At 36.6% G+C, this 27,188-nt stretch overlaps 1 protein-coding gene across 1 annotated transcript in view; it reads right to left on the reverse strand.

Annotated features, from left to right (window-relative positions):
• LOC148945325 (uncharacterized) overlaps window positions 1–18,255 on the reverse strand; it is a 102,404-nt gene extending 84,149 nt beyond the window's left edge. Inside the window, exons 1-3 of the mRNA XM_089098529.1 lie at window positions 18,042–18,255; window positions 11,607–11,724; window positions 8,887–9,017 (exon numbers count right to left, since the gene is read on the reverse strand). Coding sequence (XP_088954655.1) covers window positions 8,887–9,017; window positions 11,607–11,724; window positions 18,042–18,254 — 462 coding nt within the window. The 5' untranslated portion in view covers window position 18,255. The remainder of the gene's footprint in view (window positions 1–8,886; window positions 9,018–11,606; window positions 11,725–18,041) is intronic.
• Window positions 18,256–27,188: the final 8,933 nt, after the last annotated feature.

The following is a 27,188-nucleotide window of genomic DNA, read 5'->3' on the forward strand; positions in this document are numbered from 1 at the left end:
GAAGATGCTGAAAGATTTGCTTCAAGGATAAAATTCCTCGTCTGATCATATGTCCTGGAGAGTAGTTTCCGAAAGAACAAAAGGCTATAATCCATATGATAGGACAGGAAGAGACGTAAGACAAAATCAAATAATGGAGCATAATTTTTAGAATCCATCCTTGAAAACTATGCTCAAGTTTCCTAAAAATTCTGAGACTCTTCAACATTTTCATTATCATTAACTATTATAATACATGAGCAAGAGATTTTCATCAAGAAGAATGCTGAGAAACCAGAAATACCGATTTTTAGCTTTACTATTAAAACGAAAGATAGATTGCAGACAGTTGAGTTAAAACACGCGTGAAAAGAACTTGCCAATATTCAGGATCAGACGGTTAACATCAAACCAAAGAATTATCTTCTCAAACCAATTAGCGATTTGATGCGGATGTCTATATTAGTTATGACCCCAGTGCTGACTTTAAGGTCGTCAGCGAAAGCAACTAGAGCGTCCTCATCCAGTGAAAATATATGGGGCGACATGGATGACATCAAGCAGTTAGTTTTTGATTTATCACCACAATAGTACGGTCATTAACGTGAATTAAGGATAGAATTGGCCCTAGAACCAAACCTTGAGCTATAGTAACTGGGAGCCATACAGTTTCGAATGTGACTGTGTTATGTGCGGAAAAGCTGCATGCTTCGTTCCATGTTGTCGTTTGCCGTTATTTTAAACGATAGCATTGTGCACGAGGCTTAAAAAAAGAAAAAAAGAAAAACCGAAAAACTTTGACGGAACCCTTTATCAACAAAGCTCGTATTTATTATCAATTAAATCTTCATTGACATTTTTATCTGTGGATGATCTCCCTTGATTGTGGACCGTCCGTAAAAGGACCAGTTTACAATTCCAAAACGCACCTTAACCAAAAATATGAATCAAGAGCTGAAAGATCATTTGGCATTTGCCTCTAATAGCAAATACTCTCTAAATGTCAGATTGGGATCAACTATCTTCAAATAGAACTAAAATCTTAGTTACTAATCCCTACAACACTTAACTAGGTCTAATCTAGGTCCCTTGTGATGAAAGTAGACGGCAAGGTTTTATCCGTTTCCTCACATAGGAAAGCTCAAGCACATTACTGTAGCTGTTGATCAAGTCAGATTAAATTCATCCATTACGTCTATCAATACTGATGATCACAAGATATTTTGAAATCCATGTAACACCATCCACAGAGGTTGTCTTAAATACAGACCCAAGAAAGTTCAAATGCTACACCAGTCGCATCTGTCAATTATTCTTTAATTAGTAAATTAAGGCAACAGGCCGCATATATAAAGTCAAACATTCTTTGGGCTTAGTTATGCTTGCCGCTTGCAGAATTCTCAGCCATGGTGACCAGTTCATATATTTTATGAGTATTAATCAAAATAAAGTTTTTGCACAAAATAAGTTTTTCAAAAAAGTAAAGAACTCCACTAAACCAAAAATGAACAAAAATAGAATCAAATAATTTACCAAGCATACAACTTCCACAAATCATTATCAATAAATAAATGAAACCCAAAACAAACAGAAATTAAAATAAGTCAAACTCAAAATGAGCAGAAATTAATCTGAGTAAGGTTCTAAGCCCTATGCTTCTAAAAGCCAGAATATAATTTGTACCTTACTGAAAAAAATTCAAATGAAATTGCCAAAAACATATGCTGCATATGCTATATCAGCATATGCTGATATTTATTCCTTAAAATCTTAATTAATTTTCGTTTTCTTAAGGTTATAAGTGAAAACATCCGAATTTTTTTTTTCAATAACTTACAACCCTTGCGCTAAGGGCTGTGGGGAGAGTGTCATCCTCAGACATAATTTCTACATTTTTAAACTACGTTGAACAAAATGGCTATCTTAAAATTTTTATTGGAAGTTTTTGGCGAAATGGTGGGCGTGGGAGGGGTGTTAGTTTTCCACCAATCACTTTTGACTAATAAAAGGGGCACTAGACCTTCGAAGTTTTCGAAGTTTTTACCACAAGGCTTTTAATAAAAACCTTATATGCCCCCAGGGCATAACTTACAACCCTTGCCCGGAGGGGTAGAGGGGGGAGGTGATCATCCTCAAAGACATAATATCCAGAACTTTAAACTACGTTCAAAAAAATGGCTGTGGGGGAGGGAGGGTTAACATCCTCAACAACATAATTTCCGGACCTTTCAATAACGTTGAAAAAAATGACTATCTGAAAATTTTGTTTGGATGTGTTTTGGGAAATGGTGGGTGTAAGAGGGAGGTTAGTTGCCCTCCAATCAGTTTCGACTAGCCTTTTAAAAAGAGCACTAGCCCTTTCAATTTCCCATTGAGTGAGGCTTTTTTGAAGTTTCTACAACATTTTCTATATAAAAAAAACTTATAAGCCCCCAGGGCATAACTTACAACCTTAGCCCTGAGGGCTCTGGGGGAGCGTCATCCTCGAAGACCCAATTTCCAGAACTTTCATCTACGTTGAACAAAATGGATATCTCAAAATTTTGATTGGATGTGTTTGAGGGAATGGTGGGCTTGAGAGGGGGGTTAGTTGCTCTCCATTCAATTTCGACTATTAAAAAGGGCACTAGCCCTTTCAATTTACAATTAGATGAGCCCCTTTTGAAGCTTCTATGACAACATTTTCTATAAAAACCTTATATACCCCCAGAGTATAACATACAGTCCTTGCCCTGAGGGCTCTGAGGGGATTGTCATCTTAAAAGACCTAATTTCCAGAACTTTTAATAACGCTAAACAAAATGAATATCTCCAAATTATGATTGGATATTTTGGGGAAATAGTGGGCGTGAGAGGGGGGTTAGTTGCCCTCCAATTACTTTCAGCTATTAAAAAGGGCACTAGCCCTATCAATATTCAATCGAATTTGCCCTTTTTGAAGTTTTACGACAACGATCTCTATAAAACTTTATATGTCCCCAAGGCATAACTTACAACCCTTGCCCTGAGGGCTGTGTGGGGTTGTCATCCTCAAAAGATGTAATTTCCAAAACTTTCAACTACGTTGAAAAAAATGGCTATCTCAAAATTTTTATTGTATGTCCTTGGGAAAATGGTGGGCAAGAAATGGGGTGTTAGTTGCCCTCCAATCCCTTTCGAATATTAAAAAGGGCACTAGCCCTTTGAATTTCCAATCGAATAAACATTTTTTGAAGTTTCTACGACAACGCTTTCTATAAAAATCTTGTACGCCCCAAGTTAATTACTTACAAACCTTGCCATGAGGGCTCTCGGGGATTGTCCTCCTCAAAACTATAATTTCTATCTGGAAATCAACTCCGCTGTTCAAAATGACTATCTCAAATTTTGATGGGCTGAGTTTGGGGAAAAGGTGGTCGTGGAAGGGGGGTTAGTTGCTCTCCATTCACTTTTGATTATTAAAAAGGGAACTAGTCTTTTCAATTTCCAATCAAATGAGCCCCTTCTGAAGTTTCTACGACAATATTTTCTATGAGAACCTTATATACCTCTAAGGTATAACATACAATCCTTGCCCTGAGGGCTCTGAGGAGGCTGTCATCTTAAAAGACCTAATTTCCAGAACTTTTAATAACGCCAAACAAAATGAATATCTCAAAATTTTGATTGGATATGTTTGGGGAAATGGTGGGCGTGAGAGGGGGGTTAGTTGCCCTCCAATTACTTTCAATTATTAAAAAGGGCACTAGCTCTATCCATTTTCAATTGAATGAGCCCTTTTTGAAGTTTTACGACAACACTCTTTGTAAAACCTCATATGCCCCCAGGGTATAACTTACAACCCTTGCCCTGAGGGCTGTGTGGGGTTGTCATCCTCAAAGACATAATTTCCAAGACTTTCAACTACGTTGAACAAAATGGCTATCTAAAAATTCTGATTGTGTGTTTGGGGAAAAGGTGGGCGTGAGAGGGGGGTTAGTTGCCCTCCAATCACTTTTGACTATTAAATAGAGCAATAGCTCTTTGAATTTCCAATCGAATAAACCTTTTTTGAAGTTTCTACGACAACACTTTCTATAAAATCTTATAGGCCCCCAGGTCATTACTGACAGACCTTGCCCTGAGGGCTCTGGAGGATTGTACTCCTCAAAAACACAATTTCTATCTGGAAATCAACTGCGGTGTTCAAAATGGCTATCTCAAAATTTTGATGGGCTGTGTTTGGGGAAAAGATGGGCGTGGAAGGGGGGTTAGTGGCTCTCCATTCACTTTCGACTATTAAAAAGGGAACTAGCCTTTTCAATTTCCAGTGAAATAAGCCCCTTCGGAAGTTTCTACGACAACATTTTCTATGAGAACCTTATATACCTCTAGGGTATAATATGCAATCCTTGCCCTGAGGGCTCTGAGGGGGATGTCATCTTAAAAGACCTAATTTCCAGAACTTTTAATAACGCTGAACAAAATGAATATCTCAAAATTTTGATTGGATATGTTTGGGGAAATGGTGGTCGTGATAGGAGGGTTAGTTGCCCTCCAATTACTTTCAACTATTAAAAAGGGCACTAACTCTATCAATATTCAATCGAATGAGCCCTTTTTGAAGTTTTACGACAACGCTCTCTGTAAAACCTCATATGCCCCCAGGGCATAACTTACAACCCTTGCACCGAGGACTGTGTGGGGTTGTCATCCTCAATGACATAATTTCCAAAACTTTCAACTACGTTGAACAAAATGGCTATCTAAAAATTTTGATTGTGTGTTTGGGGACATGGTGGTCGTGAGAGTGGGGTTAGTTGCCCTCCAATTACTTTCAACTATTAAAAAGGGCACTAGCTCTATCAATATTCAATCGAATGAGTCATTTTTGAAGTTTTACGACAACACTCTCTGTAAAACCTCATATGCCCCCAGGGCAAAACTTACAACCCTTGCCCTGAGGGCTGTGGGGGGGGTTGTCATCCTTAAAGACCTAATTTCCAAAACTTTCAACTACGTTGAACAAAATGGCTATCTAAAAATTCTGATTGTGTGTTTGGGGAAGTGGTGGGCGTGAGAGGGGGGTTAGTTGCCCTCCAATCACTTTTGACTATTAAATAGGGCAATAGCTCTTTGAATTTCCAATCGAATGCGCCCTTTTTTAAGTTTCTACAACAAGGCTTTTAATAAAAACCTTATATGCTCCCAGGGTATAGCTTATAACACTTTCCCTGAGGGCTCTGAGGGGTTTATCACCCTCAAAGATCTACTCTCCAGAAATTTCAACTACGTTGGACAAAATGGCTATATCAAAATTTTGATTGGATGTGTTTGGATAAATGGTGGGCGTGGAAGGCGTGTTAGTTGCCTTTCAGTCACTTTCGACTATTAAAAAGGGAACTAGCCGTTTCAATTTTCAATCAAATGAGCCCCTTTTGAAGCTTCTACGACACCACTGTCTATAAAAAATTTTATATACCCCCAGGGTATAACATACAACCCTTGACCTGAGGGCTTTGAGGGGGTTGTCATCTTAAAAGACCTAATTTCCAGAACTCTTAATAACGCTGAACAAAATGAATATCTCAAAATTTTAATTGAATATGTTTGGGGAAATGGTGGGCGTGAGAGGGGGGTTAGTTGCCCTCCAATTACTTTCAACTATTAAAAAGGGCACTAGTCCTATCAATATTCCATCGAATGAGCCCTTTTTGAAGTTTTACGACAACGCTCTCTATAAAACCTTATATGCCCCCAGGGCATACCTTACAACCCTTACCCCGAGGGCTGTGGGGGGTTGTCATCCTCAAAGACATGATTTACAAAACTTTCAACTATGTTGAAAAAAATGCTTATCTCAAAATCTTGATTGTATGTGTATGGGAAAATGGTGGGCGTGAAAGAGGGGTTAGTTGCCCTCCAATTACTTTCAACTATTAAAAAGGCCACTAACCATTTCAATTTCCAATGGAATAAGCCCTTTTTGAAGTTTCTACGCCAATGCCTCCTACAAAAACCTTATATACCCCAGGGCATAACTTACAACCCTGGCCCTGAGGGCTGTGGGGGGGGGGGGTGTCATCCTTAAAGACCTAGTTTACAAAACATTCAACTACGTTGAACAAAATAGCTATCTAAAAAATTTGATTGTATTTTTTTGGAGAAAAGGTGGGCGTGAGAGGGGAGTTAGTTGTCCTCCAAACACTTTCGACTATTATAAATGGCAATAGCCTTTTGAATTTTCAATTGAATGCGCCCTTTTTCAAGTTTCTACAACAAAGCTTTTAATAAAAACCTTATATGCCCCCAGGGTATAACTTATAACCCTTGCCCTGAGGGCTCTGAGGCTGGGATGCCAAATGGACACTTTTAGTTGCTTTTGGACACTTTTTCACTCTGTGGGACACCGGGACACTTTTGGGTAAAAAAAGGCAGCTTTTAGAAAAAAAGGACACTTTTTGGACATTTTTCCAAACCAAAACCAAATGTCTTTATTTTCTTCTTTTTTTATAAATGCGACTGCTTTTAATTTGTACTCTACTTTTAAGCTTTGGTAACGGCTTGGGGATTTTACTTAGATGTTTTTGCGCCCAGCGCAAACACCATTTATCAACCGAATAGGAATAGGACCTGAAGTCTTAACCAATGTGGTATGCTAGAACAATTAAATCCATCTTTTTCTTCTATCTTACGGTTGACGTTTGTCATCAAGTCAGTCAACTTCAAGGACCCACCTACTGCTGGTGGCAAAGTCACCAAGGCCGCTGAGAAGGCTGGAAAGAAGAAGTGAATGACCATTCCCTGCTGGCACGCTCCGCGTAAATCCCTGTGGCGTGTAGCCGTGTGCATATGGCTATTATTACTCTGCTGCCATAGAAAGAAAGGAGTTTCGCAGAAAAGCTGTGTTGCGGCTCAATTTTATTTATAACCGCTAGCAAATGTTTCTGTTTTATATTCTATACTTTCAGCTGTGTTTTTTTTTTTGTCAAACGGTGGTCGCCAGTTTCTATCGAGTATAACTGAAGCGAATTTATTTCAATCGGCCTTGTCTTCTCACATTTTTAGTTCTCGAAAACGTCATTTTTGATCAGGGCTACTTTTAAATGTTCAGGAAACGGCAAGATAGAGGAGATGTTAAACGATTTTAATCACTTGACCAACCAGTTGACTGAGTGTTAAGGAGATTGACGTCTTTTGTTTATTTTTTAAACCATGTAAGTCAAAATAGACATTTCGTTGCTACAGCCGTTCGGATTTTGTCGCACCCAAAGATTCTTAATAGCTACCGAAGATCGACGACTCGCATCTTTTTCGCATAACTTATGAAAATGCCAAAGTGAAAATAAATCTCTATGATTGGTTCTTTACTTTTTGCCTAAGATAGGCAGTAGAATCGATAATCGATATAAACTTTCGCTCTGTTGACATTCTCATGACGATTTTTTTCTGCCATCTCTTCAAATTGAACTAGCACTTAACTTAATTTATTGGTAGCTTTAATGTCAAAGCTGAAAATACCCGAAGCACTCATGCAGGTAACAGACCGCTAGGTAGCAGAACAAAGAAGGACGAATTTCACAGGGTTTTTTGCACTTTTTTCATAGGTTTTAAAAATTAATAGTGGCAACCCTGTATATTGGCTAATTTTCTAGAGGGACTCTAAAAGTGTCCTTTTTTGACTGGTTTGAACACTTTTGTCCATAAAAGTTTTGGCAACAGGGTTTTATCATCCTCAAAGACCTAATTTCCAGAACTTTCAACTACGTTGAACAAAATGGCTATCTTAAAATTTTGATTGGATGTGTTTGGATAAATGTTGGGCGTGGAAGGGGTGTTAGTTGCCTTCCAATCACTTTCGACTATTAAAAAAGGCACTAGCCATATCAATTTCCAATCAAATGAGCCCCTTTTCAATTTCTAACGACAACGCTTTCTATGAAAACCGTATATGCCCCGAGGACATAACTTATAACCCTTGCCCTGGGGGCTGTGGGGGGTTGTCATCCTTACAGACGTAATTTTCAGAACTTTCAACTACGTTGAACAAAATGGCTGTCTCAAAATTTTGATTGGATATGTTTGGGGAAAAGGTGGGCGTGAGAGGGCGCTTAGTTGCCCTCCAATCACTGTCGACTATTAAAAACGGCACTAGCCCTTAGAATTTCCAATCGAATGAACCTTTTTTGAAGTTTCTACGACAACGCTTTCTATAAAAATCTAATAGGCCCCCAGGTCATTAGTTACAACCCTTGCCCTGAAGGTTGTGGGGGAGTGACCTCCCTAAAAACATAATTTCTATCTGGAAATCAAATACGCTGAACTAAATGGTTATCTCAAAAGTTTGATTGGATGTGTTTCGGGAAATGGTGGGCGTGGAAGGGGTGTCAGTTGCCTTCCAATCAATTTGGACTATTAAAAAGGGCACAAGCCACTCCAATTATCAATCGAATGAGCCCTTTTCGAAATTTCTGCGACAACGCCTTCGATACGAAGTACTCTGGTCTAAGACCAAGAAAAAAAAACAAAAAAATAAATAAATAATTCATTGTGCCAACGTCGGTCATTATCTAGGCAGCGCTATTGCGCTGCCTATGATTTATGGCCGCTAAGAAGTTGACTGCGGACTTAAAAATGTTTCGTTTTTTTATTTTATAGTAATTAATAGGCCTTGAAATACGATTTTCATTATTTGAAAAAGTACTAGAACTTTTGCAAAATTTGTGAGAAGATCTCGCATCAGAAAAAGGTTATAATTTTTATCTCTTTCAATTTCCATGATTCGAACCGCAACTCAAATGAGGAAAATTACAAAAGCACTTCTAATATTCTTGAGGTCAATTACATCGCTGTACGGCAACCATGCTCTATTTTCCAAAAAATAAACGAAAGTTTTCATTAATTATATCATCACCAGTAACTATCTATGTGGATGAAGCATAAACTTACGTCTGCACTGGCGATATTGATTGCGGGTGCCGATAAGTCATGTCGATTGTATAATTGTAACTTTCCATCAGTTTTAGAAGGGACTAAAAACCCAGATGTCCACACAACTCCTTCGAAGCCAACAACAGAGGCTGGAAAAGATGTGAGTACGATGAATATATATTAATATGAGTAAATATATAAGAAATGTTAAAAAAACGAATGAAATACACATACAAGTATTTTGGTAGCGGTGCTTTTAGAAAAGCATAAACACATTCAACGCAACAGCGTTGACTTAGTAAACAATGTTGTTTTCTCGTGTATTTTTTTTTTCACCCCCGTGTCATCATGTGCAACATATGGTTAAGCAAAGTTGGGAAAGACCTAGTTGATGGAATTGTAATATGACGTCCCATCAACAAACCATGTGAACTCAGCCGTCCCCGCAGGTCCATGTGGCCACAAATAAAAACTAAGCCGTCAAGCAAAACAGGACAATTGCACTCCCATGATGAGAAACCCAAATTATACAAATAACCGTATAAAACAGAAGCTTTACTGATGTATTTTATTTGAAAAGTGGGCATAGTACACCTGGTCAAAATCAGAGACACGGGAAATCTTAATTTCCAGGATAGGAGTACCATAATAGGTGAGGCTCTTGGGCCAGTCCCTAACCAAACTCATGTTAACGTCTTTTTTTGTGTGTATTCGTTTTTGTTTTTTGTTTTTTCAATAGAAAAGTGAACATACAACCAGGGGTGCCATTTTGCTAAGATATGTGGGGGGAGAGCAAGGATTTTTTGCTTAATTTGAAATGAAGCTGCAGAAAAAGATATTTTTCGAAATTTTGAGGGAGAATGATATCTAGGGGGAAATAAAGGCCTCCTGCCTTTGCTCCAATTTGCACTTCTCTATATAGCATAATCTAAATTCAGATTTAAAAGAGTTTTGAGTTTGCAAATTAAAATGGGGGGGGGCAAAAGTTTTGATCTATATTTCCAAATTCAAAACACTTTAGGTAGGCTGTACACAGAATGCAAAAACTTTTAATTTTTATGATTGGAGAGCCCTAACTATAATTCTTGGGCCAGTGCACCCTTCAGTTATTAGACCCTTACCCGCGTATGGCCATACAGCTCCCCTTTTGACTTAGGATTATTCAGAAATAATTTGAGAAAGAGTCTTTCGCGATTTATGGCGAATTGTCAAAAATCTTTAAGACAAAAATCTTTAAGACAGGATAGCTTATGTTCGTTTTAAGTATTAATGATACTCCTTACTTTCGATTGATTTTTTTTTTTTTTTTTTTTTTTGAAAGAAACGTGTACTTTACACAGACGTTCGTTTAGATTAAAGAAATTACAGATAAAGGAAAGATAATTAGCCCACTGTCTTTGCAAGTCGAGAATGCTGACACCTTTGAAGTCGATCTGTCCTCTTTTTATCTTTTGATTTTCAAACAGTTCGTGGTAATGAACTGTATAGTATAAGAGCGACTTGTCTCAATAGTAACCGAAATTCTAAAAAACACAAATTTGATACCAATAGATACATTAAAAGCATCGGGTTTTTATGCTGATTTAAATATCTAAAGTTTCATCAAGTTTAATCTTACCCATCAAAAGTGACGAGCCTGAGAAAATTTGCCTTACTTTCAAAAAAGGAGAAAACACACCCTAAAAGTCATAGAATCTTAATGAAAACCACACCATCAGATACAGCGTATCAGAGAACCTTACTTTCGGAGTGAATTTTGTATTTTTTGCCATAAGAAAGATCACGGTTGCGTGTTTATTTGTTTTTTTTTGTTTTTTTTTATAGAGGTAATCGTATCGACCCAGTGGCCCTAGAATGTCGCAAGAGGTCTCCTTCGAACGGAAACTAAAAGTTCGAGTGCTTTTTTAATCAAAAAACTAAATTTAATTAAATTAAAAACTTTTTTTATTTAAATTTTACTAAAAACAGCATTATTATTGCCAATCTTGACAAATGGCAGCTATCCTAACCAATAGTATGCTTGCCATTGTGCCATCGGAGATTTATGAAAAACAAGTTCCATATAATCACATTGAATAGGCTACTGTTTACAATATGTTGAAAAGATACAAAGGGATTGATTTTTCTCGTATCCGGGTTGCACCGGTAGCCAGCAACCTAGTAAGAGACGATCACGTTCAATACTAAGAAACATAATAATCTATAACTCCTAAATATAAAGTCAGATCAAAACAAGAAGTACACTATTAGAACCACCTTGTCCGAAAGCCCTATATAGAAAACTTACCGTCCCTTGGCCAAACTACAAATTCTTAAAGAAAAACCGAAAATAAAATTAAACTATTATTTTCTTTTTTCCTTAAAAGACTATGTCAATATAAAACGAACAGAAATTAATTTTTTTAAACTTTTTCCACAAAGTAAGTTTTTCAAAGAAAAGTAAAGAACTCCATTAAGCCAAAAGTGAGCAAAAATAAAATCAAATAATATACAAAGCGTAAAACTGCCACAAATCAACATTGATAAATAAGTTAAACCCAAAACGAACAGAATTTACAATGAATAACCGAGTCAAGCTCAAAACGAGCAGAAACTAACATGTGTAAGGCTCAAAACCCATATTCCTTACCGAGGCTAGAACATAAATTGCACTTTACTGACAATTTTTTTTTTTCACTCTTATATATTCTAAAAGGATGAATATTTGCTTTTAATAAGTTTCAATTTTTTAAACTTACATGGAAGGATGTCTGGGTTATTTGGCCAGTACGCAGAGTTGTCTAGCTCAACAAGCTCCCAGCTTGAAACATTGTTGAGATACAAACCAGGAGCCCTCAAGTAATACACTGGGTCCGTCTGAAATAAAAATTGATTTAAAAATGAACTTATCCATCATCAGTCATTATAATGACTTATATTGGCACTCAATGATGTATCACCAGATGTGTTTTTTTAACTTCCTTTATATACATTTCCTGAACAAATTACTGAGGTATCTTTCCAAAGCTCAGGCGGAGTTGACACTTCATTAGGCTAACAAAATAAAAATTTAGAATTGTTTTATTAGAGTTGATCAAGTCCAGAAAAGTGAGTTTGGAAAACAAAATTCTCAAAGAAAAGACCCCAAAACTGAATCTCTCGTTTTGCTACGGAGGCTCCTATAATTTTAGAGAAATAGCAGTGGGTTCTTCGACAACGATAATAAATAGAAATTTGGTGTACGAGTCATGAAAAGAGAAGAAAATTTCAGCAGAAAGTGGCAAAATTTCTAGAAGTTCTCCGGGAATTACATGTTTTTTTCTACTCTACTAAATAGTAAAAACAAAAAACAAGACAAAACTGCCCAAATCCCAAAAACAAACTTCATACTGATCGAATAACGCTTGAATTATATAAACATAATGTTATTACTTCAAACCCTAATACCTAAAATTGTTTAAATCTTCGAAAACTCTAGAAAATTATTTTAAATACTTCAGTATAAAACTTCTAATTCCCAATCATTTTTTATGAAACTTCTAAGTTTCTGGAAATTTCAATTGGATACCAGGCATGGGCCAAAATAGGTAGGCTAGAATAAGTCCAACAGCAAATTAACTCATTGGAGAATGGGAAAGAGGGGTTTTGAAATTACACTATCTGCACATCTACCAGAAGGAGTTGTCATATCTCGATCAAAATAGATATGTAGTAAAACTTTTTTTTGGCCTCTGGAGTATTTGGACGGAATATTACCTCTACTGGGAATGTGAAAACTTAGAAGAGCGAGGGGAATTCCTAAATTCTTATAATCAAAAAATTTAGCTTAAGATGTTATCAAACCTCAACTGAACTTCTAATTCAGTCTTTTTATTTAGTGAAGAGTAACCCTTCTAATTTTACTTTTTGGACATCCATGTGGAATCGAACTTTGACAAAAGGTAACATTTGATACGATACGTCAGACTTTTTTAAGACTAAGACCAAATTAACCCGGGGAGGGGGGGCGGAAGAATAAAAGAAGATTCGTATATCTTGTGGCAAATATATTTTATAGAAAGTATTCTTATATCTCAAGCATATTCAGTGGAGACTAAGTGCTAGTATTCTATAAGATAAGATAAGATTCATTGCAAAAAGCCTGCGGGCTATAGCAATACATAATACAGTCTACAAACAAAGCTCAGGAACAAAATACAAATTTAGGTAATGAAATCCAAAAAGAAAAAGAAAAAAGAACAACAAAACAACAAAAAAAAGAAACACACCGAAGTTCAACATTTTAACCAACAATCACCAATAATATTAAAATCCAATTCCAAAAAACCGTAACAAGCAATCTCCTCAAACATGATTCCCTGTGTTTAATCCCTAAACGAAGAAACTTACACCATTGTTTAATAGCATATTCGTTCATCTTAGCCATCCGCTCAATTAACCAGCATTCACTCTCAAAAACTCATCCAAAACATTCATTCTGCAGCTCAGACAGCTCTTCACACTCGGATACAAAATGAAAGAAGGTCTCATTCACACATCCACTCATTGGGCAAAAATAAGGGCCAGTCGCCAGGCTAAACTTTCCCAAAAATTTCCTTCTCTCACCTAAATCCAAACTATCCCCTCTTACCAACAACAAATTCTTCAAATCCTCTTTATTCAACCCAAATTTAAAATAAACCTCCTCCCTTCAACCGTCTTTGGCTTGGGAGTAAAACTTCAAAGACATAGATTGGTCCTTATGAGCTTGCCACTCTTGGATTTCTTGGTCATTTAGGGTTTGCTGGACTTCCTTCCATACGGACACGGTTTCACCCCTTGGGCCTTTTCCTTCATCCCACATCTCCGAAAGTCCACAAAGGTCCAGTATTTTTTTTTACCTGATTTGACCATGAATCATGTCTACCGTCCTTCAAGCTCTCCAAATAAGCTGACTTAAGAAGCCGAACTCTAGATAACCTAATTAACTTCTCCCAGAATTTTACCATTCTAACCAATCTAACACTCCTTAAAGAGAAAAGCCCCAAATCTCCTTTCAGTACCACTAAACTAAATGAATCCCTCAAGCCTAAAATTCTCTCACAATATCTTAGCAAAACTACTTCTAGCTTAGCTGAATTAGCAAAACCCCAAACCTCAGAGCCCCAATGTAGACTAGAAGCTACTTTTGTTTGAAAAAAACTTTTCTGGATCCTCATGTTGGCTAGATGATTTAAATTACTTCTCAAAAGCATATTTATTAGCCTATTACCCCTTAAATTACAATCTTCTGCATGCCTAGACATCCCCCTTAATTCACTAAACTTAACACCCAAATAAACAAATTCTTCTTTAGCCTCTAAGACCTTTCCTCCAAAATTAAAATGAGCCTCTGAATCAACATCTGCTTTACTCCTAAATACTAATACTACTGATTTCTTAGCGTTCAATTCTAAATCCTTCTTTTCTAAATAATTTTTCATTGCACCTAATTGCTTCTGAAGATTATCTCTGCTATCCGCCACTAGAACTATGTCATCTGCGAATAACATGCATTATAGCATAAACCAATCCAAAGATACATAAGGGGCTCCATTATTTTTCATAAACCTATATAAATCATTAACAAACAAGGAGAAAAGCTTAGGAGATACTTGTACATACTTGTACATACTTGTACACACCCACATGAGACGTAACCACCCTAGACAAATTTCCCATAACCTTCAAAACAAAATTCACCCTCCGATACATATCTGCTATTATTGCTACAAACTAAGACGGCAAACCCATTTCTAACAGACTTTCAATTAATAACCTCCTATTTACCGAGTCAAAAGCACTTTTCAGGTTTAAAAAGGCTATGAATAGCCGATCATTTTTTCCTCTAGCATATTTCCTTCTCAATACATCCAAAGTAAAAATACGGTCAACAGTACTGAATGTCGATCTGAATCCCGGCTAATTATGGCTTATCAACAGTACCGGCTGTCGATCTGAATCTCTGAATTATGGCTAAGTATTTCCTCCTTATCTAACCGATCTCTGAGCCTAAATTCCAATGAATATGAACTTTTTAGGATTCTAGGCCACCCAACCTTTTCGGGGCAGGTACGGGGGATTTCCTAAATTCTTGTCATCAGCACGTCTATCGAAAGGAGACGTGAAGTCCTAGCCGAATTCAAAGGGGTGTGAGTGTTAGTGTCCTAGATGCTCTTTTTGATAAGGGTGCAATATTATCTTTGCAGAGGGGGGCGTTCTCTAAATTTTCATCTGCAGAACATCTAGCAGAATTAGCTGTCGCCTTGTCGGATCTCAAACAAGCATGATGAGAGAAAGACCTTACTGAAAGATATAGAGGGGTCCACCTTTTGGAGATGCGTACCTGGTCTGGCCTTAATCGAGGAAGTGGGCCCCTTCATTCTTGTCATCATGGCCTACACCAGGATGAATTACCAGACATAAAAAAAAGGTGTTGTAAATTAGTGCTGGTATCCTGTTTGCGCTCTTTCACGTCTAGAACTGATTCTACCGCTGTGAGTAATAGGAGATGTGGATAGGCTGTTGTAACAAAAAAAAACAATTCAAATGGTTTTATGGATTTTAACAAAAGTTTGTTCAAAATTGAAAGCTAATTTCTGCGTTGTACCTTTTCAGGGTCCAAAAACAATCCTACCTCTGTAGGTGCAATCCTTGAATTTTTCAACCTGCATATCTACCAGAAGATACCATTAAACCCCAACCAAACTTGATGACAGATAATGTTCCAGTTTGGTCCTTGGGGAATTAAAAATTTTAGCTTTGAAATGGGGGTAGTAAAACTCTAGTTATCAGGATATCTTCAAAAAAGAACTGGTGAATCTCAAACAAACTTATTCAGAGGCAATGATTAATTTCCTTGTCATACCATTTCTGAGTCCAAGATGGAGTTGACCCCAGTGGGGTTTCGAAAAGTTTTTTCGAAAGAAATTCTACTAAAAGGGAACGTCGAATCCCCACAAACTTGATGGGAAATTAAAGCTAGCCTCAGTGTTCTGCCCTTTTCTTTTACCTTGTATGACCAGAAGGGAAGGGGGTAGGGGAGGGCGGCAGTTTCAAATTTAAAAATTTCATGATTTTAAGGTGGAATTAATTCAACCAAATAACAGCTGACATTATGGCACCCGCTGTTCGTGGCAGACCAGACTTCTCAGTGGGAAGGACTGTATTCTTGTGATCCTGTTCCAAAGAAGAGCTCAATGAATCCCACTTACAGTTGATAAAAGTAACTGCTAGGGCCTTTTTTGCCCCATGTAGGGAGTTTGAGTCTAATCTAGTTGACTGTGTCGCTTGTGCTGTCACTTTGCAAGTCTGAATAATGGGCTCAATTTCTTAAATACTTCTTAGGGTCTTAAAACGGGGGCGTAGTTTTCAGGTATTATTGAAAAAGACTAGTAAATCATTGTAACGACAAACTTCTGTAACTTAAAAAAGCATTGCACATTTCCAACAAAAGATGAAAACAACTAGCTAAACGACGTAAGGCGGGTCTGGTTCACTATGCCAGTAATAGGTGTAAGACATTATTGCAGCCCGTTTGCAACTACTAAAACATCTCAGTTAATGCACTACAATGTAAAAAAAAAAAAAATTTGAGATTCAACAAAAATTGTTGGTAATGTTTATCAACAACAAATTGGAATTTCAACGCCTAAAATTGATTATACTCAAAATTCAATTAGCATCCCCCTTTTTCTGCTATAATTCGAATATTTGAATTGAACTTACACTGAACATATTACTTTCAATGGTCCTATAGTCAAATCTAAAATGATATTCAAGAAACTTCAAACTGCTGTAGAAGTTCAAACCGTGTTGATTAATAAAAACTCTTTACGTTGAAAATTACATTTTTTCTACTGAAAAGTACATAAATCTTAATAATCAGGAGTTAAGCAAGGATGTGTTCAATCCCCTTTATATGGATTATTTTGACGGACTTTGTTTTAAGGAGGACAGGAAAGGCAATGGGAGACTACGGAATCAAATGGGGAGGAAAAACTCTCCCCGATTTAGATTATGCTGATGAATTAAGCATTCTAGAGGAGAGTGTGGGCAAGATTAATGAGCTTTTTCAGGCTTTGTGCGTTCCAGGGGTTAAAGTAGGTTGGGAAATTAAAATTAAGAAGACTAAGTCACTAAGGCTAGGAATCAGTGAAGATGAAAAGGTAACGTTGAGTAATGAAAAGATTGATCAAGTGGGCAGCTTCACTTACCTTGGTAGCATTATTAGTAGAGACGGTGGAAGCAGTTAAGACGCTAAAAGTAGAACCGCCAGTGTTTTTGCGCAATTAAAAAAAGCTTGAGAGAATAGGAAAATAAGTCTACAAACCAGGAATAGAATATTGGAAGTTACAGTGATGACAGCGGTCAAATACGGCTCTGAAGCGCGGGCGCTTCGAAAAGCAGATGAAGATTTGCTAGATGTTTTCCAGAGAAATTGCTTAAGGATTGTTCTGGACGCCCGGCTGACTGAACGTATTTAAAAAAATAGGCAGTACGAAAAATGTGGTTCAATATCCCTCTGTAGGGTTATAGTGAAAGAAAGGTTGAGGTGGCTAGGGCATGTTCTGCTGATCAACGATGACAGATTCCCGAAGATTGTGCTTTTCGGCCAACCGTCTACGGCTAAACAGAAAGCAGGTCGTCCTCGTATGGGGTGGGAAAACCTCATAAAGAAAGATTTAAAGGAAATGAGAACTTCATGGGAGGGTGTAAAAAGGGAGGCTTTGAATAGATTGGGATGGAGAAGGAGCGTGCGTAGCTGGGTTGGTCTCAAGCGGCTTGGTGCTGCGGAAAGTTGTTAGTAGTTAGTAGTAGTGGTTCTAATTCAATAAGCAAGTCATAATTCCAACACAAAAATTCGATTTTTTTTTGCTTGTTTGAATTCGAGCAAAATATTCTGTTGGAAATCAAATTTTTTTACAGTCAGAGTAAAAACCATTATAAATATTGGCTATAAATATCATTATAATGTTTGGAGGTAATGCTTCTGTGCAGCCGATATATTTAAATGACTTAACCAAAAAAGAAGCAATATTTGTCCTTGGATTTACTCAGTCACGTGTTCTAATTTGAAATTCCAAAAACGTAAGGTTTTTTTTTTATTTATCCTCGTCCTTCGGAAAGGCTGCATCACCTTCAAAGCTCAATCAAAATATTATGCATAAGCATACCTTATAGAAAGCGCCAGGATTAAATGTTGAAACGTATAAAGTCTGTTTTTCAATACTCCCAATACTTGGATCTTCATCCTCGAAAATTTCCATAAATGCTGGAAGAGGAAATGCAAAATCTCCTAGTGATCTAGGAAGAGTTGGAATGTCTTGTGCATTTAACTGAACAATGAAGAATAGGAAAATAATTTTTCCAAATTGTAGCATCGTCATTGTGATTGGCATACAATTAACTGATTTTCTAATTGACGATAATGTTTTATAAAGGAAGAGATAAGAAACTATTTTTGGTAATTTTCCAGATACTAATCAGAACAGGATCATCTTTTGTCTTTGATTGAGTAAATTCCCTCTTGAGGACAAAAGCAAACAACGAGCAGGTCAAAGTATAGATGCAACGTGAGGAAACGTGTGTTAATAAAAAACAAACAAAAATCATTACAAACTTGGAGCTTTGTGAGATGCAGTTTGACAGCGATACAGTTTAACCTTAAATGAAGTTACTTAAAAAATGAAGTTTCAAGAAAACTTCATTTTTTTACTTCAAAAATTATGCATTTTTTCAACTTCAAATTCAAATTAGCAGTGCATAGGAAAATTTATCGTCTCAAAAAACTGTTTGTCTGAGACTTCCGCTGACCAAATTTTCTTGAAAGTACAAACCACTCATAAGAAGATATTCAAAAATTTCTGAAGGAGAGCAAATAGATTAAAGCTAGTCTATTTCCAAAAGCTATTCTCAAATAAGTCAATGTCACCTGCTACTTTCAAAAGTGCTGATAGACAGGGGACATAGCAAGTGAAAATTTGGGAAATAATGTGTAAGGTAAGACACAGACTATGACCATTGACTATTTTTTTAATTCTCAGTGTAGTTAGTGTCTGATATGAAGCAATAATTTTCAATACGAACTCATTTATTCCAGTAAAAATTCAGCGAAATCCAAGTGAATTAATTTTTTTTCCAGAAATAGTTCTTTTTATACAAATGTTATTCACCATGGGCTTTGATAATTTCTTTGGCTTTAATATGGCTCTTTACTTTTCTTTTAAACCCTCTTTTTTAATATTATTTGAAAAAAACTACGTTTTCTAAAGAGTTAAAGAGGCTGAGTTACAAGGTCGAACCTTAAAACGTACAGGGATTAGGAGGCACAGTTGGGGGGCTGCCGCCCCCCAAACCCCCGCTTTCGCAGCCTTTAAATAAAAAAAAGTTTTTAAGCTGAAAGTAAGGAGCGACATTAAATCTTAAAACGAACAGAAATTATTCCGTATATGAAAGAGGCTGTGCCCTCCTCAACGCCTCGCTCTTTACGCTAAAGTTTGACTTTCTCACAACTCTTTTTTTAAACAATAAAAACTTTAGCGTAAAGAGCGAGGCGTTGAGGAGGGCACAGCCTCTTTCATATACGGAATAATTTCTGTTCGTTTTAAGATTTAATGTCGCTCCTTACTTTCAGTTTAAAAAACTTTTTTTTTTAAAGGCTGCGAAAGCGGGAGTTTGGGGGCGGCAGCCCCCCAACTGTGCCTCCTAATCCCTGTACGTTTTAAGGTTCGACCTTGTAACTCGGCCTCTTTAACTCTTTAGAAAACGTAGTTTTTTTCAAATAATTTCTGCACGTTTTTGTACAGTTTATTACTTATTATTGCTTGACTAGCTGTTAGCTGATCGTGTCAGGAGTTGAAGATGGGGGCCGCCGCCCCCCAAACCCCCCGCTCTTGAACATTGTTGTGTTAAGGCTTTTAATTCCTGAATACTCACATCACGTCGTACAGGGTGCCTCCTAATCCCTGTACTTTTTAAGGTTCGAACTTGTGACTCAGCCTCTTTAACAGCCCCCCCCCCCAACTGTGCCTCCTAATCCCTGTACGTTTTAAGGGTTGACCTTGTAACTCACCAGTAGAATAGATCCATGCAATTCTACAACGCTCGCGTACAAACAGGTTTTTTCTAGTAGTTACGGATCAATACACTCTGCGCCAAGAGGAGCGTGTATAACTTGATTAGTTATTAGGATTTGAATAAAATGACTGTTTTTCAATACGATTCATATTATTAAGAGAATTTAATTAAAATAGAATAGTTTTTTATTTGAGAGGATCTTAGTTGAGAAAAAAAAATGAGTGGTGAAGTTAAATTATATGAGATTAATGATGGAAATGACAGCAGCAGCAGCAACGATATCCGATTACACAATGTGGCTGTGGACATAATTGCTGGTTGTAGAATGTGTCTTGAATGGGACATTATGTATGCTAGATATGTGATATCATTAAGCACATTTAAGCAGGAGGAGCAGCTGTGTTTTGCTGGAAAAGTAAATATTCTCCATATAAATAAACTTCGGTCAGCATTAGATGTCCTATCGAAATATATTGATGAGAACAAAATGCATCAGTGAATATTATTATTGTAATTATTTTAAATAAAAATTTTTATAAATAATTGGTATTTTTTCTTTTTTTTTCTATAGTATAAAATAGTATAATTTTATTAAAATATGTGAGTATTATGATTATGAAGGTTTGTTTTAGAGAGTTATGACTCTAAAAAATGTATAGATTATAGACAGATCGAATCACGAGGACTCTAGTTCTTATAGAAAAACATTTAATTCTAGATGACGAATTTATAGAGCTGTCTATTCAAGGGTAGAAGTTTTTTCGTGGAATACTTGTCAATAGGATTAAAACTAAGTACCCGTCACTAAACTATTTCATGAAGCTTAGACGACTTGGTAAAAATTAATTTGAAAAATATATTTATGTACTTATAACGACGCTGAAAACCTATTTTGGGGATTCTCTTTTAAACGTAATGTTTTAGAAATTTATTACTTTTTTTTTCATAAGAAGTTTTCTTCACTAGGAGTATATACTCCTCTCTCTCTCTCTCTACATAGGAATATTTGTTTAGGTTTATAGAGAATTTTAATGTTTGTAGAGAGAGCTTTAACACATGACAAAATTTTTCATAAATGTCCATTATGTATGTATACACAGGGCAGTTGGTCATCATGTGAGAATTGCACAATGATTGAGGAGTATGATGAAAAGTGTAGATTATGCAATCCGTGTAAATTGCACAGAGGATATGCTGTAAAAATTAAAGGTTGTAATTCCTGTCTTGAAGAGGTGTGTGACTCTCATCCTAGAGGCCACCTATGCTCCAATTGTCATTATGATAAATGTAAGCAATGGGAGAGTACATATCCCGGTCTGATTGGAAAGAATCCTACCCGGGATTTTAGTTTATTGCTACGAGATTGGTATCGTCGTGGTTTTAGATTGTTCTGGGAGGAGGAACCAGGTCAACGATTCAACTTTTGGAACAACAAGAGAATATGGTTTCTACGTCATTGTTGTGAAGACACTGGATGTTTTGATTATAAGCACACTGATTTTTAGTTGGCAGTGAAAGAATGTGATTCGACACTTGAGGACACTGTTTGTGAAATTGCTTCAAATACGCAAATTGAAACATGTGAATTCTATAGAATGAATGCGAATAGTATCATTGACTATACAAAGAGATATGACAAGAGGGAAGTCACACTCTACTGTAGAAAATGTGACCCTGACATTGCACTACATCAGGATCAGTACACTGTGAATTCAAATAATCTACCTGCACTAGTTGTTGTTGACAAATACCTAGTAGTGGATGAAATCTAAAGAGTAGAAAAGTCGTTTTTATCATGTATATAAATTTTTTTATTAATAAACAATTTAACATACATGTTTATAACATTTTATTATCAGGGCACTAAAATAAATATTAAATAAACTTGTAAGTATATTCTCCACTAGAAAGTCGTTCAATTGAGGTAAGTCAACGTAGATGTTGAGAAACTGCTTGTAGGTGTAGCCACGACATCTGAACATGAAAAAGAGTAGTGCATGAAAACCGCATATCATAGTCTTTAAATCCTTTACTCGTTGATTATATTTAATTATGGTTTTCACACATATATAAATCCAGTTATTAATGTATGTAGTATAGAATTTATAATAGATGACAAGAGGGTACAAAAATTCAATGGTATTCTACATGATGCCGATGCATAGACCATTGACGGTAGTCCAAGTTAACTGGATGATTTTAAAAATGATCAGGGTATTGTTAACACTTGGAATTTTTTCAATGAGGTCCAAGGGTATGCAATATGACTTGTATTGGGACATGTATGGGTCCATACTAAATACATTGATTATTTGATTTGTGTTCATGGTGCAAGGTCTAGTAGAACACTACCGTCAGGTGTGATTTCCCAATAGGTTTCAAATTGGCTCAGTGATAGTAGCGTGATACTCTCAGTCAGAGCATCGGCAAATTTAAACTCTAAACGTACATTCCCAGTTCGTACTATGGTCATATCCTGTGTGCCTGACAAGTCCAAAACAATAACCCCATGATTTTTTTAAAACATTGATTCAGTTATTCCATTTTCAAATAGTTGAGAGTCATGATCTAGGGATTGCATGGTCAACTCGTACAGAGTTCTATATGATTTCTTATCAAATGAGAGAGTGTACAGTGGAATATCAGTCACTTTACACACAAGGCTAGATAGACCGAAAAAATTAAAATCATGGGGGGATTCAGTCCAGGATCCAACGGCGCTGCCACTCTTCACACAGGCCAACGCCAATTTTGATGGGATTTCTCCATTGATAAAATACGACTAAAGAGAGCTATGAAAGCAAACGTTAAATTGTCGGGGTGTAGTGTGTTTGGAATAGACAAGAGGATCAATTGGTGGGAAAGATGTTCGGATCATGTCATATTAAACCGATCACTATCTCATTACTGTGTTATTCATGACATGTAGTCGATACGTTGGTTTTTTGCATGTTTACGATTGGCATTCTGGTCGCGATTAACTAAGACTTTCATTCTCCTGTGACCGAGGTCCCTTTATGTCGCTCGTGACCGTGTTAGGTAACCTGTGGGATATATTGACTATCTCATTATTTAATTTTCCAACTAGATGATACTCCTGGGTCACTGCTGTAGTCAACTCACCGTCAGTATCAACACCTGCTCGATATTCATAGCCCGATGATTGTCCTCTCATCTCCTTGTACACCTTCGGTGTCATCATCATAAATTGTATGTAGCTTGAATAGTTGGATAAATTATTGCTAGTGCTCACCAAAGTACCATTAATAAATACATTAATTTGTTTGAATAGATTATGCAGAATACAGTTTTCATAGGTGAGACCATCAACGGCATTTGGAGTTGTATTATCTGAATTTTTCTTCACCACAACATTTAAGTCAATAAATGTTTATGACAAATCAATTAAATAGTCTTCATTGGAAAATATTTGAAAGTGTGTATTCTCCGATAGGGGTTGTTGGGGATGAAATTGTTCATAGTAGCCATACTTGACGCTGACATCAACATTTTCAGCATTGAATAGATTCAATGAGGAACTGATTGATGGATATGATTCCTTGTGAGGGAGATAAGTCATCTTAAGAGAAGAAATCCGTCTTTGATCTAACTATCTTCTTCTTTTTCTTCTTCTTCTTCTGCTGCCTATTGGTCGTTGTTTGTTTATTTCTCAAATTCCTTGTTGAGGTCCTTTGATTCCTGAATGGGTGGAGACTGATGAGTGAATGACTAGAACGCATCCTTTTCAATCCCTCCCCAGATTGTCTAGATTTTAATTGTTCACCAACGGATCTTGCTGAAGATCTAATATTGTCCTTAACACTCTCCTTGAAATTCTTGCCCGACCCCCAGTCCTGTAGTGTGGAAGCAGCAAAATTTGATGCAGCAGGTACAAGATATTTTCTGGCAAGGGGTAGTGCAGAACGAAATAGCCTAGCAAACCAGCTACCAAGACCATAGACAGACATCGTAGTACGCCCCTTGTAGTAGTCCAATCCATTGCATATTTGACGTGGACTCAAAGCACCGAGATAACTATCGATATCGGGACAGACAAATGGAATTCTTCTTTTGTTCATTTTTTAGGTTATTGTACCGTTGTCGTTTACAATGGGTCGAAAATGACATGTAATCACTGCGATGCCTTTTGTTATTGCTAGAGGATCACCCAATTCACTTCTTAGTGTTAACTGAAAGAGTTCCAAATATGAAGTTTTTACAGGAACATACTGAAGATTCTTTATATTATAGTGATGACCAAGTTAATGAGTTTTTTTTCGTTCAAGAACACGTATGAGGGGGACATTTGAATTACCGACTCTCGACGTTTCCACAAAGGATGCATGGAGAAATATTCAAGAGTCCGAGGCGATACCAGGTGGGTAATCGCCAAAAATAACTTGATCCATCCCGTAAACGGTGCCAGCATTTTTCCCATGGATCATATTCTGTTTAAAGCCAAGAACATCTCTCAAATTGTCATTGAGAATAATTGTTTCAGTGTCAACAGGTGAGCTAGTGTAAATCCTATCATGTTCCAATGAATAATTAAAATGGAATGTACCATCCCGACGATATGAGATTTTTCTATTGATTGTACGACACAAATCCCCCATATTATTATATTCAATATATTTCAATCTGACATGTGGATATTCACTAGATTTAAGTGCTTCAACCCATTCATAGTCGGCATAGCCCAACCCATTCATAGTCCAATCGAATGGTATAACTTTTATATCAGACACGCGATCCTTTCTCAGGATGTCGTAGTTATTTTTGAGGATACAGTCGACAAGAGCCACTTCATCTGCACTGTCAAATTTGATGGAGGTTGAAATTTCTGTCCAAAAATCACTTGTCCTATTCAAGTCAGTGTAGAGAGGATTGGACACGCTGGACATGAAAGATACATAGAAATCATTGGGCATTGTCAATATCTTCAACACCGATCCAAGAATCAAAATACGAGTTGTATCCTAGCCACCGAACAAGTAACTGTTTCATACCCCTGCGAGTACGTGTCTTTAATATTTTTTCAATTTGATAGATTTCACTAGCATTTTTAACTTTTTGTAGTTCATAGTCATAAAATCCACCGAGAATCTCTTCATCTTTTGTATCACGCAGGCGATAAGTTATGGGTTTAGTGTCTAGGATTTTTGCCACTATAAAAAGTTCGGTGGACCACAAGTAATTCCCCTTTTTCAAAAACATTAGTTGTTCTATTAATTCGAACAGTATCACCAACATTGAATTTATTTTTCTTCTTCTTCTTGACTTTTGATTCATTGGAATACTGTTTAAGAAAGGTGTCAATTGTATTATGATCCTAATGATGAACTTCCGTTGGTGTAGAGTTGGACAATGAGCGATGAGGTCGTTGATTATAAATCAACATGATTTTATCTAGATCATGAATAAAAGCCTATTTATTTTTCAATGTAAAATATCTTGAAGGTAAAATTCAAATAGTTCTTATTAATAGGTCATACATTGAATCTTTTATATTGCCGTGACAATGATAGAGAATCGTTCTATATTTGTCTAGTACTTTTGCAACTTGGAAATTAACAAATACACTCCTATAATCCGTTTGATTTTTTTTAATATGGATCCTGTTAGAGACTAATTTAAACGGCTAGAACAATTTCAATACCTGTCTTAGATCGCAATGGCAAAGTATATGCATAGCGACTAAAAACAGTGATTGCAAGTAGAATGTACTTGTACGGTGTATTGTGGCGTCTTTGAATCTTATCTAGAGTCAGGAGATCTGCTTGCATTATATCCAATGGGTAAAAGGCTTTAGTTTTTCGATATTGATTGGCACGAAGTCTATGATTTCTATGCAGAGTGTAACTTGATTCATTTTGTAGATAGTCTTGTACTCTTTTAGTGCGAACACCCGTGACTTTGGAAAGAGTTGTGGGGGACCTTAAACTCCCCGCCTCGCCAATATTTTCATAAACACATTTCAGAACTTCAGCCATTTTGAATGTAAACACGTTGTGTAACGTCCGCTACCCTTTTGTATACTGGCTGCTGCTGGTGGTGGGGACGTTGACGTGATACGTCTTCGCTTTTGTCTAGCTATCAGTGGTGTGCTAGTATTTTCCAAAATTGATTTAAGATCTTCTTCTTCTTCAACTTGATATTTTAATGTTGATGATGATGATGATGATGCCCCTTCATCTATTTTTTTTCGAATTTTTCTATTTAAAATAATATTTTTGTTGAAGTTTAATTTATTAAGAAAGTTTTATATACTAGTTTCAACTGATAATAGTCCTTCAATATTTGTAACAATGTAATAAATTAAATCAAGTATATTATAGCTATTGCCCTGAATTATAATCCTTTCCCCATTGCTCTCAACTTGAATTTGATCACTTTCCAAGAGATAGATTAGGAGTCGTTTACGTTGTTCACGATATTAGTGGGGCAATAGATTTCAAATTTTAAAAAAAAATTAATACAATTCCTCCTTCTTTAATTGCGTTCCAGCAGCAGCAGCAGCAGGAGACTCTTGAGGAGATGATTCTTTTTTGGGATCAGCAGCAGTGGGCTTTGATCGATAGTGTTTGTCCACTCGGCGAAGTGCATCTTGAAGTAAAATCAGTTTTTTATCATCATCAATATTTTCATTGTCAAGGAATTTACTCAGATTGTTCACAAAGTGTTCCACGGGTGAGAGAGTGAGTTCGAATGGAGTCAATTTATAGGGTTTTGCCATTATCACTAGAGAAAAATGTTTACAAGTCCTGCAATTATTGGCAGTAAAAGTGTGAAAAAGCTACTACCTGCCTGAAGAAGTCACGTCTTTTAAAAAATTTTTCATTTCTTTTTAGAGGCCAATGTACGTAAAATGGAACGATTTTGCTTTGCCTGTTGCTTAACTACTTCTGGCAGTTGAACACTAACCTCGGTTAAATTTAAACAAAGTTCAGATATTAGATTAATGAAATCGTTGTCAATACCATGTTTGAGTATTGCTTTTCTAAGCGGAGGTTTTGAAGTGCTTAGAACTGAAAACAAATGTCTATTTTCATGTAGTTTCCTCATTGTCATGATAGCGACTAATAGGTCTTTTTAGTGTTCAACGGGAGATATACTGTAATTTCATTGTCGAAAATATCTGTGACTACACGCAGATCCTCGGGTGTATTTTGATTAAGATCCAACAGGATATAACCATGGTGTTTATTAGTTGCCTGATTGTATGCTGAGAGCAGGAATTTAGG

This window comes from Artemia sp. Qi Xiang Cuo, chromosome 13, assembly GCF_049724085.1.
Source record: "Artemia sp. Qi Xiang Cuo chromosome 13, ASM4972408v1, whole genome shotgun sequence".
Lineage (NCBI taxonomy): Eukaryota > Metazoa > Arthropoda > Branchiopoda > Anostraca > Artemiidae > Artemia > Artemia sp. Qi Xiang Cuo.